This window comes from Chenopodium quinoa, unplaced genomic scaffold (genome assembly GCF_001683475.1).
Source record: "Chenopodium quinoa cultivar QQ74 unplaced genomic scaffold, ASM168347v1, whole genome shotgun sequence".
In the NCBI taxonomy this organism is placed as follows: Eukaryota; Viridiplantae; Streptophyta; class Magnoliopsida; order Caryophyllales; family Amaranthaceae; genus Chenopodium; species Chenopodium quinoa.
Genome location: NW_018745170.1, coordinates 3,308,389 through 3,328,915, shown reverse-complemented (window position 1 = coordinate 3,328,915; position 20,527 = coordinate 3,308,389). Strand labels below are relative to the sequence as shown.

Sequence of the window (20,527 nt, the reverse complement as noted above, 5' to 3'; positions counted from 1 at the left end):
CCTTTATAATCTGATTGATTTATGTATTGATGATTGATTGTTATGTTTTACCCTGGAGTATTATTTATTGGTGAACCTATACCCTAGACCTTTTATTATTGATTATTCCCTTGATTAATTTGCTTAGTTTAATTATTAGTATAATCCACACATTACAAGTTGGTTACTCTATAATTTAGATTATAATAATTAATTAGGAGTAAAAGAACATTGTTTCCCTGTGGATTCGACCCTACTTCCCTATCTACTTTAGTTAGAGGACTTAGGAATTACTTTTGATTAGGTGATACGACTTTAGCCTGTCAGCCTTCCTCATCGCCGCATCCCGCTCTGTCATGATAGCTGCCGGGGTCTTACCTCTCATGCAAGACACCCAAGTCTTGAATAACCACTCAAATATCTCAGCATTCTCATGTGAAACCAAAGCACACCTAAGTAGGATTGTCTGACCATGGTGATTCACCCCTACAAAGTTCAAAAAGGGTAGTTCATATAGGTTTGTCAGGTACGTCGAATCAACACAAACAACATCCCCAAAATATAAATACGCCTCCCTACTCCGAGCATCAACCCACATGATGTCTTTCACTCTCCCCTTTTCATCAAGCCGGTGCTTGTGAAAAAAGTTTTGATTATCTGCAGTCATTCTATCAAAGTACTCCAACATAGCCGAGGCATCACAATTTTTAAACTTCAACCTCCTCTTTCTATTCATCAAATTGTGAATATCTTTTTTTGCGAATCCCATATTCTCAACACCATTTCTTTGTCTTCCCTTTTTCCCTACCGAGCGCCGGATCCATGGTCATTTTCAATCCTATGCTCCAAATGCTTTGTAATATTTTCCTTTCTATACATATATAGCTATGTGTCTTGACAACTCAGGACTCATTTTATGATTGTGCTCATTAATAGCCTTCTTGATCTACCAACCATCTTCATCATTACCTTGACCATACATCATAACTGTTAGGGTTTAACTACTATGATTCTACACAAATAGAATCAAATAACAATGGTGGACAAACCCTAGAATGTGTATAAAATTCAATTAAAATACACAACACCAAATACTTAAAGTATTATCACAAACCAAGCACTAAATTAACAATATAATTCAGAAATTACAACAAATTAACACTAATGTAAAAGGTTCTTTACTTGCCTCTCTCCAAGCCGATATCCACCAAGAACATGAGAAAAACAATGACCACGTGAGTCTTCTATACCGGATACTTGACTAAGGCGTGTATACACTTTCCTAAAGTGATAATTTCCCCCACCACGGTGCTTGGGTTGAAACCGGAAACTCACTTTGAGATACAATAGTCAACACCACACTCTAATCACAAAGATGTGTGATAAGATGAATAAATTCTCAATCAATAAACTTAATGATGGAGAAATTAAAGAAGAGTTTGCAAGATTCTTCAATAAAATTGTAGAGAGAAGAGAGAGTTTTTCAGAGAGGAATATTATGTTATGTCTCTCAAAAAAACAAAACATCGAAAACGATATAAAGGAAATAACCGCTAAAACCGAAGACGAGCCAGGAGGCGTGGGCGCGAGCGAGGAGGCGCGGGCGCGCCACCATGGGGCGCGGACGCGCCACTTGCTCGCGCGGGCGCTCCTCCTCGTTCTTCCAAAATTCCAACTTTTCCAGAAGCCTGACGCGATTTTGTCGCGGTTTAGGCGCGGGTCACGCCAAACCATGGCGCGGGCGCGCCTCCTAAACTTTACAGATTTTCCAGAAACTCAGCGCGATTTTGTCGCGCTTTTGGAGCGGTCCGCGCTTGTCTTTCACAAGCGCGCTAACAAGTGGAGCGATCTCTCCACTACAACACTCTAAATTATCCAACAATCCTCCCCCATTTAGAGTGTTCCCTTAAATCCTTTCTCTACTTCCATCAAATAAGCTTCATCTCATGCATCAATGTCAATGTCCCACGGATTGAATTGACACTCAGTATAACACACTTAACGATGATCATATCCCATGATTTCCATATGGATTGAATCACACGGATATCTCTAATCATTCGAAGATGAAATACACACAAGATAACTCGAATTTAACATCACTTGACACTTTTATACAGCCATGTGTCCGTATCTTTCATAAGTTCATCAAAGTCTATATGTCCAACTAGACTTCTTGAAGCGGCTAAAATTCGAACTTATATAGGTAGGTTCTCATATACGTAAACGTGTCCTTGTGACAAGACACTTTCATTTAGAGCTTCTCAACTCTAAATCTTTGAGAACTTTGAATTGACGCTACCTTACTGTCACAAGTAACATAGCAATATGGGTCATCAAATATTGCTAACAAACAACAAAGTTGTAATTCAACCACATTGAATCTAAGACTTGATGTTTTTTCAAGCGTTAGATTGGGTTTCACAACTTTGTGCTATAGGACATAAACCCATTCCAGTCAAAGCAAATATGATGGAATGTCTTGGCATTGCTTTAGTAAAGAAATCCGCCAAATTCATTTTCGTAGGAACATAGTCAAGACTTATGACCCCATCATTGATAAGGTCTTTCACTAGGCTATGCCTTAGTGAAATATGCCGAGACTTACCATTATACACTTGACTATAAGCCTTTATTAAAGCCGAATTCGAATCACAATGAATAGCCACCGGTGAGATTGGCTTAGGCAATAAAGGCAGCTCTAACATGAGATTTCTCAACCACTCAGCTTCCTTACTAGCTGAGGCAAGAGCTATAAACTCCGCTGCCATAGTGGAATCGGCAATGCAAGTTTGTTTCTTGGAAGACCATGAAATGGCACCTCCCCCAAACAAAAACACCCAACCACTTACAAAAGAGTCATCCTCTTTGTAAGTGATCCAACTTGCATCCGAATATCCTTCTAAAACCGAAGGAAATCCACTATAAGACAAACCATAGTCCAATGTACCTTTAAGGTACCGCAAGAACCTCCGAACTGCAAGCCAATGTTGTGCACCCGGGTTACTAGTAAATCTACTTAGTTTTCCCACAGCCAATGCAATATCTGGTCTTGTACTTGTCATGGCATACATCAAGGATCCAATTATCCTTGAATACTCCGATTGGGAAACTGTTTTCCCCGAATTCTTAACCAATTTTACATTAGGTTGCATGGGGGTATTCACGGGACACTTATCAAACATATTGAACCGTTTGATCATTTTCTCAATGTAATGAGATTGGCTTAACATAAGCCTTCCATTGTCCCTAATTATCTTGATGCCTAAAATGACATCCGCCTCCCCCAAATCCTTCATCTGAAAAGACGAGGATAAGAATTCCTTGGTCAATTCTACTTGTTGTAGACTTGTACCAAAAATAATCATATTATCAACATATAGACAAATGATGACACCATGACCTTTGTCATCAAATTTTCTATAAATACACTTATCAGCTTGATTCACCTTGAATCCAAAGGACAAAATTGTGTCATCAAACTTTCGATGCCACTGCTTTGGTGCTTGTTTAAGTCCATACAATGACTTAACTAATTTACACACCTTCTTTTCTTGTCCTTCCAAAACAAACCCTTCGGGTTGTTTCATATACACTTCTTCCTCTAGATCTCCATAAAGGAATGCCGTTTTGACATCCATTTGATGAATCACTAGATTGTAGACCGAAGCCATTGCAATTAACAACCTTATTGAGGTGATTCTAGCAACCGGTGCATAGGTGTCAAAATAATCAACACCATGCTTTTGCCTAAAGCCTTGGATAACCAATCTGGCTTTAAATTTCACTATGGAGCCATCCGGTCTCCTTTTCCTAGTGAAAATCCACTTGCAACCAAGAGGTTTGCAACCGGGAGGTAAATCCTCTAAGACCCAAGTGTCATTTCCCATGATGGAATCCATCTCATCATTTATAGCTTCTTTCCAAAATGCACTATCTTGGGAAGATATGGCCTCGCTATAAGTTTTTGGGTCACTATCCACATTAAAACAATATGGAGTAGTGGAACTAAGGACATCCCTAGATCCTTCAACCAAATAAATTATGAAGTCATCTAGAGGATTCCTAATTTTCCTTTGTCTTTTACTTCTTCTAACATGAGGAGTCTCATCCTCATTATTAGATGAACCTTCATGAGAAATATGTTGATCATCATAATCAACAATTTCCTTTCCTTTGGTACTAACTTGTAGATCCTTTGGTCTACTCATTGATGAAAACCGATTTTCATCAAAAATTGCATCACGTGACTCAATAATCGAATGTTTCGAAATTTAGTCACTTTGTTCTATCACATAGAACCTATAGGTTTTGCTATGCTTAGCATAACCTATAAAAATGCATTCCAAGCCCCTTTCACCGAGCTTTCTTTTTTTGTTGCCGGGCACTCTTACGACTGCCCTACAACCCCAAACCTTGAGATACTTCAAGTTTGGTTTCCTTTTGTACCAAAGTTCATAAGGAGTGGAATCCTTTCCCTTAGTGGGAACACGGTTAAGTATGTGACAAGCCGTCAACATAGCTTCACCCCAAAATCCCTCACTCAAACCTGAGTAAGATAGCATGGAATTAACCATTTCTTGAAGAGTTCAGTTCTTCCTTTCAGCTACACCATTTGATTGTGGCGCATAACCAGTTGTAGTCTCATGAATAATACCCAAAGATTGGAAATAAGCAGGATCATAGTACTCTCCTCCCTTATCCGTTCTCAATTTCTTAATAAAAGACTCTACTTGCATTCAACATCTTTCTTATAAATATCAAATTTAACCAAGGCTTCATCTTTGGAATATAAAAGATACACATAGAAAAATCTTGAAAAATCATCAATAAACGTAACTATGTATCTTTTATTTCCCAAAGAAGGTGTACTATAAAAGTCACACAAATCACTATGAACCAATTCTAAGATCTTAGAACATCTTTCAACTTTCTTGAAAGGAGTTCTAGTGATCTTATTAAGCATGCAAGTAGTACATTTATCAAGAGCAATATCACATGGAGGAATAAGTTCTTATTTAGACATAAAAGACAACTTATTGTAATTCACATGACCTAATCTAGAATGCCATAAAGAAAACAAATTCATACTATTGTCATTACCAACATTAAAACAAACATCATCCAACAATACAAACCTCTCTCTTAATGAGAGTTTAAACAATCCATGAGACAAATAACAACGTCCAACAAAAGTGCTACCCTTAGTTATAATACATCTATCTGCTTCAAAAACTAGTCTAAATCCAAGTCTATTCAGGGTTGGGCCTGATACAAGATTTCTAGAAATACTAGGAGCATATAATACATCCCTAAGGATGATACTATTGCCCGAACTAAACATCATCTCAACTTGTCCTCTTCCTTGGACCATGATGGTAGAGTTGTTTCCCATAAAGAGCTCTTCTCCATCACCAACCTTGTGAAAGGTTTTGAACCAATGCTTCACTTTGCATACATGCCTTGAAGCCCCCGAATCCATCCACCAAGAGTCATCATCCTGCACCATAAAAATGTTAGGATCCGTTGCATTTAAATCCATACCGGAATTAAATTCAACCTCATGTAATAAATTACCTTTGGTGGGTTGGTCCTTGCTCTTAGAAGCTTGACCATCCTTGGATTTCTCCATTTTCTTCTTGAAAATGTAGCAGTCCTTCTTGCGGTGTCCAGTCTTACCGCATTCCCAACAAGCATTCTTGTTGTTGTCCTTTTGTTTCTTGGAATTTCCCTTAGAGGAATTAAACTTCTTCCTCTTACCACTAGTTTAAGCACTAGATTTGCCTTCCTCCCCCACATTAATGGTGGAAGAGCTAGGATTTCCATCCTTAGCCTTCTCCATGGCCCTTATCCCCTCTTCAATTTGAAGATGGGTAGCCAAATTGGACAAAGATATGTCCTCTTTTTTGTGTTTTAAGTCATGCTTAACATCTTTCCAACTATTGGGCAACTTATCAATAATACTCGAAACAACAAACAATTCATCAACATTGATACCATGTTGTTTCAAGTTACTATAAATACGTTGTATCTCATGAAATTGGTCCATAATCGATCTACCTTCAACAAACTTAAAGTCATTAAAATTACTTACTAGGAATTTCTTGCTAGAAGCATCCTCCGCCATATACTTGCTTTCTAACGATTCCCATAGCTCCTTAGCAGACTCGACATGTTGATACACATCGAACAAATCATCCTCCATCCCATTGAGAATATGTCCCCGACATATAAAGTCATCATTATCCCACTTAGATTTCTCACGCACATCCTCCATTGTTTCATTCTCATGTTCTACCGGTTTAGGAGTGCTAATCACATAGGTAACCTTCAACGATGTAAGAAGAAAATACATCTTTTTCTTCCATCGTCGAAATTCCACACCGTCAAACTTCTTGAGTTTGACAAAGTTTGTGGTAAGTTCTTTCACACTAGACATGTTGTTCAAACAGTTATCACTTTAGATTGTTAGGGTTTAACTACTATGATTCTACACAAATAGAATCAAATAACAATGGTGGACAAACCCTAGAATGTGTATAAAATTCAATTAAAATACACAACACCAAATACTTAAAGTATTATCACAAACCAAGCACTAAATTAACAATATAATTCAGAAATTACAACAAATTAACACTAATGTAAAAGGTTCTTTACTTGCCTCTCTCCAAGCCGGTATCCACCAAGAACATGAGAAAAACAATGACTACGTGAGTCTTCTATACCGGATACTTGACTAAGGCGTGTATACACTTTCCTAAAGTGATAATTTCCCCCACCACGGTGCATGGGTTGAAACCGGAAACTCACTTTGAGATACAATAGTCAACACCACACTCTAAGCACAAAGATGTGTGATAAGATGAATAAATTCTCAATCAATAAACTTAATGATGGAGAAATTAAAGAAGAGTTTGCAAGATTCTTCAATAAAATTGTAGAGAGAAGAGAGAGTTTTTCAGAGAGGAATATTATGTTATGTCTCTCAAAAAAACAAAACATCGAAAACGATATAAAGGAAATAACCGCAAAAACCGAAGACGAGCGAGGAGGCGCGGGCGCGCCACCACAGCAGCGCAGGCGCGCCACCATGGGGCGCGGGTGCGCCACCCCTGCGCGCGGGCGTGCCACTTGCTCGCGCGGGCGCTCCTCCTCGTTTTTCCAAAATTCCAACTTTTCCAGAAACCTGACGCGATTTTGTCGCAGTTTAGGCGCAAGTCGCGCCAAACCATGGCGCGGGCACGCCTCTTAAACTTTACAGATTTTCCAGAAACTCAGCGGGATTTTATCGCGCTTTTGAAGCGGTCCGCACTTGTCTTTCACAAGCGCGCTAACAAGTGGAGCGATCTCTCCACTACAACACTCTAAATTATCCAACAATAACTGGACAATTGCATTTTTTAGTCTTCCTCTTCATAATTGGTTCATCATAAAACACAACCCTCTTCCAATTCACCCTCCTCCTGTATGTTGTCTTACCATAGCACTCGTACTTCCAAACATAAGTGCAAAATGAATTTGACTTCCCCGCATTTTTTTTAGACTGGCTTCCCACCACCAATACACACAACACTAAATCCTTCTTGCTTCTCATAACTACAATAATACTTATTCCTGTCATCCCAAGTTCCAAACACCATTCTTATTTCTAAATGAGGTACTGAAGTAGCCTCTAATGATCTACTGTCTGAGCCCCTCTCCGAGCCTGCACTATGTGAATCCACACTACAATTATCATTCAAGTTGATACCCCCCCCCCCCCAGTTGTTAGGTTTTCAATTAATTCTAGAACAAGAACTACTTTAACAATTGTGGGAACAAAACCTAACTATGTATAATTGATAATGAATTATACAAAAATCCAAATACAATTCAATGTATTACAACCAAACACCAATTTATCAAAGTAATACAGAAAAACACAATGAAAACACTAGTTGTGAAAGATATTTTACTTGCCTCTACTCCAAGCTTTAACAACCAACATGAACATGAGAAATCGGTGACCACTTGAGTCTCAATCCTTGATACACTGACTTAGGCGTATGAATACATTCCTAAAGAGTTTAATTTCCCCCACAATGGTGCTTGGGTTTGATCCAGAAATACTCTTTGAGATACAAAAGTCAGCCCAATTGTTCTTTGCACTAAGAAACAAATTGATGATGAATAATTCACAAAGAAGACTAAAATCAAGAAGATTTCTCACAAAAGTTTGCAAGATTTTTGAGATAAAAATGGAGAATTACTTAGGGAGAATAACAGAGAAAAGTTTTGTATCTTATTTTTCGAAAACAACATTCTAAATATAAATAGAATCAACCGTCGTATAAAACCGCAAAACGGCAAGAAGCGCGGGCGCGTGCGAAGAGGCGCGGGCGCGCCATTACAGCAGCGCGGGCGCGCCACCTGCCCGCGCGGGCGCGCCTCCTTCTTTGCCTAAAATCTTCGAATTTCCAGAAAGTTAGCGCGATTTAAGCGCGGGTCGCGCCATGCCATGGCGCGGGCGCGCCTCCAAACTTTTCCAGAATTTCCAGAAACTCATCGCGGTTTATGCGCGGTTTTATCGCGGGTAGCGCCTAACTGGCGCGAGCGCGATTCAGAACCGCGAGCGCTCCTCCGACACTCTAAATTATCAACAATCCTCCCCCATTTAGAGTGTCTTCTTTATACATTCTCCAATTCTATCTTTTAGCCACATCTTATGCATCAATGTTAATGTCCCTTCGAATTGAATTAACACCTAGTACAACACACTTAACGATGATCATATCCCATGATTTCCATATGGATTGAATCGCACGGATATATCCAACCATTCGAAGGTGAAGTACACATAAGATAAATCGAATCATTCATCACTTGACACTTTTAAGCAGCCATGTGTTCGTATCTTTCATAAGTTCATCGAAGTCTATATGTCCTTTTAGACTTCTTGAAGCGGCTAAACTTCGAACTTATATAGGTAGGTTCTCATATACGTAATTGTGCCCTTGTGACAAGACACTTACATTTAGAGCTTCTCAACTCTAAACCTTTGAGAACTTTAAATTGACGCTACCTCATACATCACAAGTACCATAGCAATATGGGTCATTAAACATTGCTAATAAACATCAAAAATGCGATTCAACCACATTGAATCTAAGACTTGATGTTTCTTCAAGCGTTAGATTGGGTTTCACAAGTTTGTGTTTTTGGACATAAACCCATTCCATTCATAGCAAATATGATGGAATGTCTTGGCATTGCCTTTGTAAAGCAATCCGTCAAATTCAACTTTGTTGGAACATAGTCAAGACTTATGACCCCATCATTGATAAGCTCTTTCACTAGGATATGCCTTAGTGAAATATGCCGAGACTTACCATTGTACACTTGACTATAAGACTTTATCAACGCCGAATTGGAATCACAATGGATTGCCACCGGTGGCACTGGCTTTGACAATAAAGGCAACTCTATCATGAGATTCCTCAACCACTCAGCTTCCTTACTAGCTGAAGCAAGAGCTATAAACTCTGCTGCCATAGTGGAGTCGTCTATGCAAGTCTGTTTCTTAGAAGACCAAGATATAGCACCTCCTCCAAACATAAATACCCAACCACTTACAGAAGAATCATCTTCTTTGTAAGTGATCCAACTTGCATCCGAATATCCTTCTAAAACCGAAGGAAATCCACTATAAGATAGACCATAGTCTAACGTACCCTTAAGGTACCTCAAGACCCTCCTTATTGCAAACCAATGCTGTGCACCCGGGTTACTAGTAAATCTACTTAGTTTTCCCACAGCCAATGCAATATCCGGTCTTGTACTAGTCATGGCATACATCAAGGATCCAATTATCCTTGAATATTCCAATTGGGAAATAGTTCTCCCCGAATTCTTAACCAATTTGACATTTGGTTCCATGGGGGTGTTCACAGGACACTTATCAAACATATTGAACCGTTTGATCATTTTCTCAACATAGTGAGATTGACTTAGAATAAGTCTTCCATTGTCCCGAATTATCTTGATGCCTAAAATGACATCCGCCTCCCCCAAATCCTTCATCTGAAAAGATGAGGATAAGAATTCCTTGGTCAATTCTACTTGTTGTAGACTTGTACCAAAGATAAGCATATCATCAACATATAGACAAATGATGACACCATGACCTTTGTCATCAAATTTGCTATATATACACTTATCAGCTTGATTCACCTTGAATCCAAAAGACAAAATTGTGTCATCAAATTTTCGATGCCACTGTTTTGGTGCTTGTTTAAGTCCATACAAGGACTTAACCAATTTACACACCTTATCTTCTTGTCCTTCCAAAACAAACCCTTCGGGTTGTTTCATGTACACTTCTTCCTCTAGATCTCCATAAAGGAATGTCGTTTTCACATCCATTTGATGGATTACTAGATTTTATACCGAAGCCATTGCAATAAATAACCTAATTGAGGTTATTCTTGCAACCGGTGCATAAGTGTCAAAATAATCAACACCATGCTTTTGCCTAAAGCCTTGGATAACCAATCTGGCTTTAAATTTCACTATGGAGCCATCCGGTCTCCTTTTCCTATTGAAAATCCATTTGCAACCAAGAGGTTTGCAACCGGAAGGTAAATCCTCTAAGACCCAAGTGTTATTTCCCATGATGGAATCTATCTCATCATTTATAGCCTCTTTCCAAAATGCACTATCTTGGGAAGATATTGCTTCACTATAAGTCTTTGGGTCACTATCCACATTGAAACAATATGGAGTAGTAGAACTTAGGGTATCTCTAGATCCTTCAACCAAATAAATTATGAAGTCATCTAGAGGATTCCTAATTTTCCTTTCTCTAGTACTTCTCCTCAATTGAGGAGTTTCAACATTCTCATTATCGAATGCACTTTCATGAGTTTCAAGTTGATCATTCAACTCTACTATCTCCCTATCATTGGCACTAATTTGTAGATCTTTCGGTCTACTCATTGATGAAAATCGGTTTTCATCAAAAATTGCATCTCTTGACTCTATAACTGAATGAACAGATATATAGTCATTTTGTTCTATTACATAGAACCTATAGTTTTTGCTATGCTCAGCATACCCTATAAATATGCAATCCAAGCCCCTTTCACCGAGCTTTCGTTTCTTGTTGCCGGGCACCCTTACGACTGCCCTACAACCCCAAACCTTGAGATATTTCAAGTTTGGCTTTCTCTTGTACCAAAGTTCATAAGGAGTAGATTCTTTTCCCTTTGTGGGAACTCGGTTAAGAATGTGACATGCTGTCAACATTGCTTCACCCCAGAACCCTTCACTCAAACCTGAGTAAGATAACATGGAATTTACCATTTCTTCTAGGGTTCTGTTTTTCCTTTCAGCTACACCATTTGATTGTGGTGCATAACCAGCTGTAGTCTCATGAATTATACCCAAAGATTGGAAATAACTTGGATCATAGTATTCCCCTCCCTTATCAGTTCTAACTCTCTTAATAAATGAATCTACTTGCAATTCTACTTCCCTTTTATAAATATCAAACTTGGTTAAAGCTTCATCTTTGGAATTCAAAAGATACACGTAGCAAAACCTAGAATAATCATCTATAAAAGTGACCATGTATCTTTTGTTCCCCAAAGAAGGCGTACTATGAAAATCACACAAGTCACTATGGATTAGTTCTAAAATGTTAGAACTTCTCTCAACTCTCTTAAATGGAGTTCTAGTGATCTTGTTCAACATGCAAGTAGAACACTTATTAGGAGAAATATCACAACATGGAATCAATTCTTGTTTGGACATGAAAAGCATTTTATTATAATTCACATGTCCTAATCTTGAATGCCACAAGTCAAATAAACTTAAATCAACATGATTATCACTTGCATCAACATTCAAACAAACATCATCAAATCCATACATGTCTTTCAAAGAAAGCTTAAATAATCCATTACATAAATAACAACGACCTATGAAATTTGTTCCTCTAGTAATAATACACCTATTAGCTTCAAACACTAGTTTATAGCCAAGACTATTCAGGGAAGGTTCCGATACAAGATTCCTACTAATATCCGGAGCATACAACACATCCCTAAGAATGATTGCATTCCTTGAACTAAACATTAGTTCTACTTGTCCTCTACCAAGGACCTTGATGGTTGAATTGTTCCCCATAAAGAGATCTTCTCTATCACCAACCTTGTGAAAGGTTTTGAACCAATGCCTCATCTTGCATACATGCCTTGAAGCCCCCGAATCAATCCACCATGAGTCATTATCCTGCACCATAAAAATGTTAGGATCCGTTGTATTTAAATCCAAACTGGAATTAAATTCAACCTCATGAATTGGATTACCTTTGGTGGGTTGTTCCTTGCTAGTATTAGCATGGCCCTCCTTGGCTTTCTCCATCCTTTTATTGTAAGAAAATCAGTCCTTCTTGCGGTGACCAACTTTACCGCATTCCCAACAAGCAAACTTGGTATTGTTTGCTTGTTTCTTGGACTTTTTCTTGAAATAGGTATTATTCTTCCTCTTTCCACTAGTGGAAGCACTAGGTTTTCCTTACTCTACCAAATTAATGGTAGATGAGCTAGGATTTCCATCCTTAGCACTTTCCATGGCTCTTATCCCTTCTTCAACTTGAAGATGGGTGGCCAATTCGGACAAAGACATGTCCTCTTTCTTGTGTTTAAGCTCATGCTTAACACTTTTCCAACTAGCAGGCAACTTGTCAATTATACTTGAAAATACAAACAATTCATCCATAGAAATACCATGTTGTTTCAAGTTCCCATAGATTCGTTGTAATTCATGAAATTGGTCCATTATGGACCGACCATCAACAAACTTAAAGTTATTAAAATTACTTACTAAAAACTTCTTACTTGAAGCATCTTCAGCCATATATTTGCCTTCTAAGGACTCCCAAAGCTCCTTAGCCGACTCCACATTTTGATACACATCAAAAAGATCATCTTCCATACCATTCAAAATATGACCACGACAAATAAAGTCATCGTTGTCCCATTTTGACATTTCCCGAACATTTTCCAAGGATTCTTTCTCATGTTCACTAGGTCTTGGAGTACTAATAACATAAGATACTTTCAAAGATGTAAGAATAAAGTACATCTTCTTCTTCCATCTCCGAAACTCCACACCGTCAAACTTCTTGAGTTTGACAAAGTTTGTGGTCAATTCTTTCACACTAGACATGCTTGATTACTTCTAAGAATTTAAAGTCTTTAGATTGTTAGGTTTTCAATTAATTCTAGAACAAGAACTACTTTAACAATTGTGGGAACAAAACCTAACTATGTATAATTGATAATGAATTATACAAAAATCCAAATACAATTCAATGTATTACAACCAAACACCAATTTATCAAAGTAATACAGAAAAACACAATGAAAACACTAGTTGTGAAAGATATTTTACTTGCCTCTACTCCAAGCTTTAACAACCAACATGAACATGAGAAATCGGTGACCACTTGAGTCTCAATCCTTGATACACTGACTTAGGCGTATGAATACATTCCTAAAGAGTTTAATTTCCCCCACAATGGTGCTTGGGTTTGATCCGGAAATACTCTTTGAGATACAAAAGTCAGCCCAATTGTTCTTTGCACTAAGAAACAAATTGATGATGAATAATTCACAAAGAAGACTAAAATCAAGAAGATTTCTCACAAAAGTTTGCAAGATTTTTGAGAGAAAAATGGAGAATTACTTAGGGAGAATAACAGAGAAAAGTTCTGTATCTTATTTTCGAAAACAACATTCTAAATATAAATAGAATCAACCGTCGTATAAAACCGCAAAACGGCAAGAAGCGCGGGCGCGCCACCACAGCAGCGCGGGCGCGCCTCCTTCTTTGCCTAAAATCTTCGAATTTCCAGAAAGTTAGCGCGATTTAAGCGCGGGTCGCGCCATGCCATGGCGCGGGCGCGCCAACCGAAGGCGCGGGCGCGCCTCCAAACTTTTCCAGAATTTCCAGAAACTCATCGCGGTTTATGCGCGGTTTTATCGCGGGTTGCGCCTAACTGGCGCGAGCGCGATTCAAAAGTGCGAGCGCTCTCCAACACTCTAAATTATCAACACCAGTACTAGTACATTCAGCAGGAGGGCTCCTTGTTCAAGTCAATACCCTCCCATACATCGTCATTGTTCAATTCATTATCACTTTGTGAACTTTTATCACTGTTTAAACTATCTGAGCTACAACAAACTAATGTGTCTCCCTTTTCTTCCATGACCTGGTTATCACAATCATTCTACTACCCAAAACAACCCAAAACAGAAAATTATAAAAATCAACTCTTCTCTTACTAAAGCCATCATAATACAAGAACATCAACAATACATTATCAACAAAACAGGAACATCACAACAAGTACTGCACTCAAGAAAAATATTGGAGAATCTTCATTTAATTGGATATATAAATTGGAAACATGTATGGCATTTAATATATCACAAATCAAACCACATAAATTGGAAGTCCTTATAAATTGGAATCTGTTACATTTTCCCCCAATCATTACAAATGAAGTCCCAATTTCCTATTACTAATTCCAATTGCCTATTCCAAATTCCAATAGATTACAACATATAAATAACAAACAACCGTTCATACAAAATCAAGCTTATTTTTCTTTTTTCTGACTACATAATTAAAAATTCACCCTTATTTTTCATTTTGGGACTACATAATTAACGAATTTAAACGAATTTCTGAACAATTACGGTATAAACCGTGTACAAATAACTACTAACCTCAATTATCTCACTTTGTTTGTTTACCCAATTACCAAATTCCATTTCGGCTACCTAAGCCAAGTACAGATCTGCTCCTAAATTTCTTCGATTTTCTGAGTACATGTAGCTCGATCAATTTTCAAGGATTAAATTGTGGCTTCTGGGGCTTTTTCCTTCGGCAGCTTCAATTTACAACTTGGACCGTTCTTGTGGGGCGTCTTTAGTAATAGGGTAAAAATTCCATTAATTTTTGGTCGAAAATTTGGGAAGGAAAAATTTGGGAAATTTTTCTCCGTCATGAAATTTTCTGGCAGATTGCTCAAAGCCAATGAAAATTTGGGGAAGAAAAGGATGGTGCTTACTAACAAATAGGTCCCCACTTTCTTTTTACTGTTTTTTGTTTTTGTTCTGTTTTGCCAATTTCCTTTTTTTTTTTCTTAAACTTAGTTGAGTCCTTGTGGACTCAACTTAGTTGAGACCAAGAAATCCTCAGTTGTTAACACAAGGTAACGATGGCGTGTCTTAATGTGATGTTACACTTTAATTTGATCCATGTGAAGAAGTGTGCATCAGTGCATGTCACATATGACAAATGCAACATAGTTTGACTATAAATATAATTTTATATATTATCTAAGTAAATGAGGAGGTGATGGTGTCCCTCTAAAATAACCAATATGCCCCTTAATATTTGACAAAAAGATTTTGCAAGTTTAACCCAAGTTAGCATCATTATCATAAAATAAGATAAATAAAACAATTAAGAACATAATTTATTCTAGTTCATAAGACAAGAAAAAAAAAATTATCAATCAAATATTATTATATTTAATCCATATGTGATTCACATAATTTACGTGATTATCTTAACACCTATTTAGATTAATATACTTGATCTAGAGGTGATCAACTATGATCTGACCTGAAAAATAAAGCGGGTCTGGACAAGCCTAAAAGCGCATTTTTCAATTAAAAATCCAAATTTGGCTGGAAAAAAAAAAGACTGAAAGCCCGCTTTGGCCCGACAAGCCCGATACTTTTTCAGTTTTGAGCACAAGATGTGATGTTAAGACCCGCCCTTGATCACCTCTAAGTCTTGATTATAGCCTCTTGTTTTGGCAATATGCGTTTCTTAATTACAGTTGAATGTAATATTACTAATATTTTTTTTTGAAATAATTTAAACTTTATGGTATACAATCAACACATAATCAACAAATAGTCTCAATATTTCAAAAATACAAAACAAAAACAATGTCAAACCAATGTTTACTCGATTAAAGTAACAAATTCTAACACATACATAATTTCAGTGTATTATAATTTTTTTCTTTTCTATTTTTTTTCTTTATATTTTTTTTTTCTTTTCCCATGATCTAACCAGAAACTCTGATACCATATTAGAATTGATAAACATAAGATACAAAATTGAATTAAACAATAAAATTACTTTTATTGATCATCTAATCATTGTATATTCTTAAAAAAAAAAAATTATTGTATAAGCAATACATTATATTACATAATTCTTGAAGTGTAAAATAACAAATTAAAGCCATAAAATAGGAAGATATTATCAAGATCACAAATCAAAATAAATGCCTAATAATCTCTTCACTAAGACCACTTCCAATGGTGAGCAAAAAAAATACTTGCCCACTATCTCTCTACCCACTTTCTCTCTCAACAAATCAGTTTTGTCCATGGGCAAATTTTTTTCATAATTTCTCTCCCAATGGTGAGCAAAAAAATGCTTGCCCACCACTCTCTCTCTCTTACTTTTTCAATACCCCACCATTACTTTCTCTCTCCTACACAACACTTCTTTATTTATTAATTTCATTTATATTTTAACAATATTACTCCAAATAAATAAAAACAAGTCTAAATTTGTGTAACTTATTTTTTTTTATTTGTGTCGTTTTTATCGTTATTTTTTTACAAACAAAATATCAACAACTTTCTAAATTCAATTATATATATAATTGCAACTACATTACATGAACTACATTTTTTTATTTGCAAAAAAAAAAAATCACATATATACTAATTTTAATAAATAACTGAATTTATAAAAAAAAAAATCATATTTACCTGAATATCAGTGAAATACAACAAAAATCTTCTTTTAAAATTCCGGAATATTACTTAAATAAAGAATATGGAGGATTTATGGAATTTTTGAAATTATACCAAAATACATGTCTATTTATAGAAAAAAAATATTTTATGACCGTTGGTAAATTTTTTTTTTTAATAAATATTTTTTACAGAAATTGAATTACAAAAAATATAACCGTTGCAACAGCTATATTTTTCTTATTGGCCAAGACCCTGCACATGCCACGTGGCGCTCCCAGATTGGTTCACTGACTGACGCGCGTCAGTCAGTTTCTTTATTTTTTTTTTTTCCAAAATTGCCAGCTCAAAACGCTGCGTTTTGAGTAGCGTTCTTCTTCCAAGATTGATGAAACGGTGTGTTTTGATTTATTGCCCACCAAATTTTTTTTTATTCTCGCAGCAAATTCTGGGGTCCACCAGAACACTGTTCACTTGCAAATTTGCCCAACTCTTGGGCATTTTATCAAATGCTTATGGGCATTTCTTCATTAGCCCATCATTGTAATCCATGAGCTAATTTTTTGCCCATCAAAATGCCCATGAGCATTTTTTTTCCTCACCATCGTCATTGCTCTAACAACCATAACAACATAGCACAAACATCTAAAACCAACTAACATACTAATAACTGACATGTGCCCCTTAAATTGAAAGGCTTTCCCTTAAACATTTTCAACCATAATATTAATAATTGGACCTGTAGCCCTATCCCACAGCCCATAATATTAATAATTGGACCTGCAGCCCAATCCCACGACCCATAATATTAATAATTAGCCCTATCCAATATTCAATCCTGTTTAGTACTCCGCATTTTTTTTTTCATTTCATTTCTCCAATCTTCTACTTGTATTCAATCGTTTACCGGCTTTATTTTACAAAAATTATACACTTATGACTAATTGTTCAGTACTAATTTGTCTATAGATCACTTTTTTTCTATATATGATATGATAGATATAATCATGAAATAAAAAACTCTAAATTTTTAGAGTGGTTGATATCAACAAGTGGATTTTACATCATCTTTATACATAGAATAATAGATTGCCAATAATCTTAACATGTAATCTATTATTGATGTTTTTATATGAAAAATCATGAACTACGATTTAGAAAGAAAATCAAAAAAATAAGCTATATATTTATATATTGATTCAACCGTCGGCCCCACAGCTTAAAAATCATGGCTCCGCCCCTGGCATCAAACGTATATGTTGATAAGTAGTTAGACTCTAAAATTACGCTAATGACATGCTTATAGCATTTTACTTAGTGAAGATTTCTCAAAAGCTTACTCACAATAGTTTCATAGGTGATGACACCACCATAAGTTCTCATTTGACTCACAATTTCAGAAATTCAACACAAAAACCTTTGGACATATTCTTTATCTTGCATGCATTATTGCCATGCTCTCAAAACTACTATGAAAAGTTTGTAGTTTAACAGCAATTAACTTTTTATCACCAACCTGCAACGGAAATTCGAGGGAAAATTTCATCATCCAGTGCAGAATGGATGAAATCAGGGCCTTTTTAAACATATTGTCCTCATCTTAAGACTCCATAGATTATACATTTCCCTTTAATTTTGGAATTAAGGGATGAAGGATTAGTGCCATTTTGGGCCAAGATATAAAAGCAAATATGTAAATTGCCGGTAGTAAATTTTGGTATTTTGTGGTTTCACTTCCTCAGTGTATTTCTCTCGTGTAAATTTGTATTATAATTAGTCAACAGTCAACTAAAAATAAAAAACAAGAAGTATTGTTTGGCAAGATTTTGTGAAATCCTTTTGAGATGCAAATAATCGTGCTTCTTGATCTCAATCAAAAAAGTGAACATCAGCTAAATAGCCTAAATAGGCTAAATTTACCTTAGCTTTTGTTAAGCTAGTTTTCGAAAATTCGGTCTTTAATTTGGGCGAATTTTAAGAAGAAAACAAATCTATCAGTCTGCCTAATATTAATAAATTGATTTATACTTACTAGATTTTAAATATTAGTCTATTTAGTTGGATTCTAACAAAAATCATATCCCCCTTGCTTGGTACTCCGTATACGGTAGTTAGTTTGAGATATACTACCTCCGTTTTTATTAGTTGACATCTTTCTATTATCACGCTTGTCAACGCACTATTTTAACGATTAATATCTCTAATTCTCGACATTGTAAAATTATAAAAAGTGGATATTAATAAAATATACATTGAGACAATTCAAACAAGATCCCACTTAACTATGTTTTATCGTAGTTATTAATCCCAAAAGCTAGTCAAAGTGTAGTTTATAAATAGTGTAAAAGTCAAATGGTGTCAACTTAAAAAAAAAACGGAGGAAGTATTATGTAAGTACCTTTTAATTTTGAGGTTTTAAGGTCGAATCCTTTTAACTGTGATATCCTATGATCTTACCCTTTTTTCTCAATTCAAATCCCTTGGCTTATTAATACGTAAACAAAAAAATAATAATCGTGAGAGTTAAGGTCCGTTCAGCGTAATTTACCTTACCTTTAAAAAATCCTAGATTTTGAACTTCGGTACTATCTATATCTTACACAATTCTATGACGATTTACTATCTCCCGTAAAATAAAAAAAATGATTTACTACCTCCGTTTTAAGTTACATGAAACCACTATTTGATTTATGTACAGCTTTAAAAAATTGCAACATTTGATTAAAGATGTGAGTACTTTTTAAATAAAATCTTATAATTTTTTTATGAAACGAAAGAGATATTTAATTATATGTTGAAAATTGAGATAAATCCAAAATTATGAGTAATCCCCTAAGTATAAACTGGATTGAACATGTGCTAATAATGCACGGAGTATTAAATGCAACAACATACAAAGCATAAATCTTTTGCTTTCGAAAGTTTGACTCACTTTTCATTTGGAGCTTTTGTAAAAAGATTGACTCAATTAATTAGCCCTCCACACCCACTATTCATACCTTTTTAATTTATCTCATTTTATTCATTTTTTACATTTACCCACTTTTTTTTTTTTTTTTTTTTTTTTTTTTTTTTTTTTTTTTACCCCAGTACTTTATTTATTCACTTTTTCTTTACACCTACCCACTTTTTCCATGCATCCCTAGAAACAAGAGTCAACATCGTGCAAATCGAATTTGGATCTTTTACCAAAATAGCTAATTTAACAAAAGTATTTACCACCCTTAAAAAAAAAAAAACAAAAGTATTTACCAAAACAGCTATTTATAAATTTTAATTCCAAAACTAGCTAATTAGCCTAATTTATTGACTTGGAATGGGATGACTTTCATTTCTTTATTTTTTTTCTTTTCCTCTGAACCGTTTTGGTTCAGTTTTTTTTTATTTTTTTTAAATTTTTTTTTTATTATTATTTATTAATTTTACTCCAAAATAAGTTCCATGATAAGCACTTAAAATCTGCAATACACAAAGCTGCTTTACAAAACTAAACTTGCAAGTTCAATGAGTGTATGGATACCATTGGAACCGTCAGTCAACGAGCTAGGAAACGATGGGATTCAATACCTCTAAAAAAGTGGGGCTCTATGCAATGATGAGGGGAAATGATATGGAATCACCACGATAATGGAGTATTTTATTACTCCGTAATGTTTTAAAAGGGGCTCGTAGTTTAATTTACTAATCACCACCCTTGTGCAACTTACTTT

General features: G+C 35.8%; 2 protein-coding genes across 2 annotated transcripts; both read right to left on the bottom strand.

Moving 5' to 3' along the window:
* Positions 1–5,746: 5,746 nt before the first annotated feature.
* Positions 5,747–6,418, bottom strand: LOC110710419. Its single transcript, XM_021888712.1, has one exon. The coding sequence runs from the start codon at positions 6,416–6,418 to the stop codon at positions 5,747–5,749; it is 672 nt and encodes a 223-aa protein (XP_021744404.1).
* Positions 6,419–12,537: 6,119 nt separating this feature from the next.
* LOC110710418 lies at positions 12,538–13,191 on the bottom strand. Its single transcript, XM_021888711.1, has one exon. The coding sequence runs from the start codon at positions 13,189–13,191 to the stop codon at positions 12,538–12,540; it is 654 nt and encodes a 217-aa protein (XP_021744403.1).
* Positions 13,192–20,527: the final 7,336 nt, after the last annotated feature.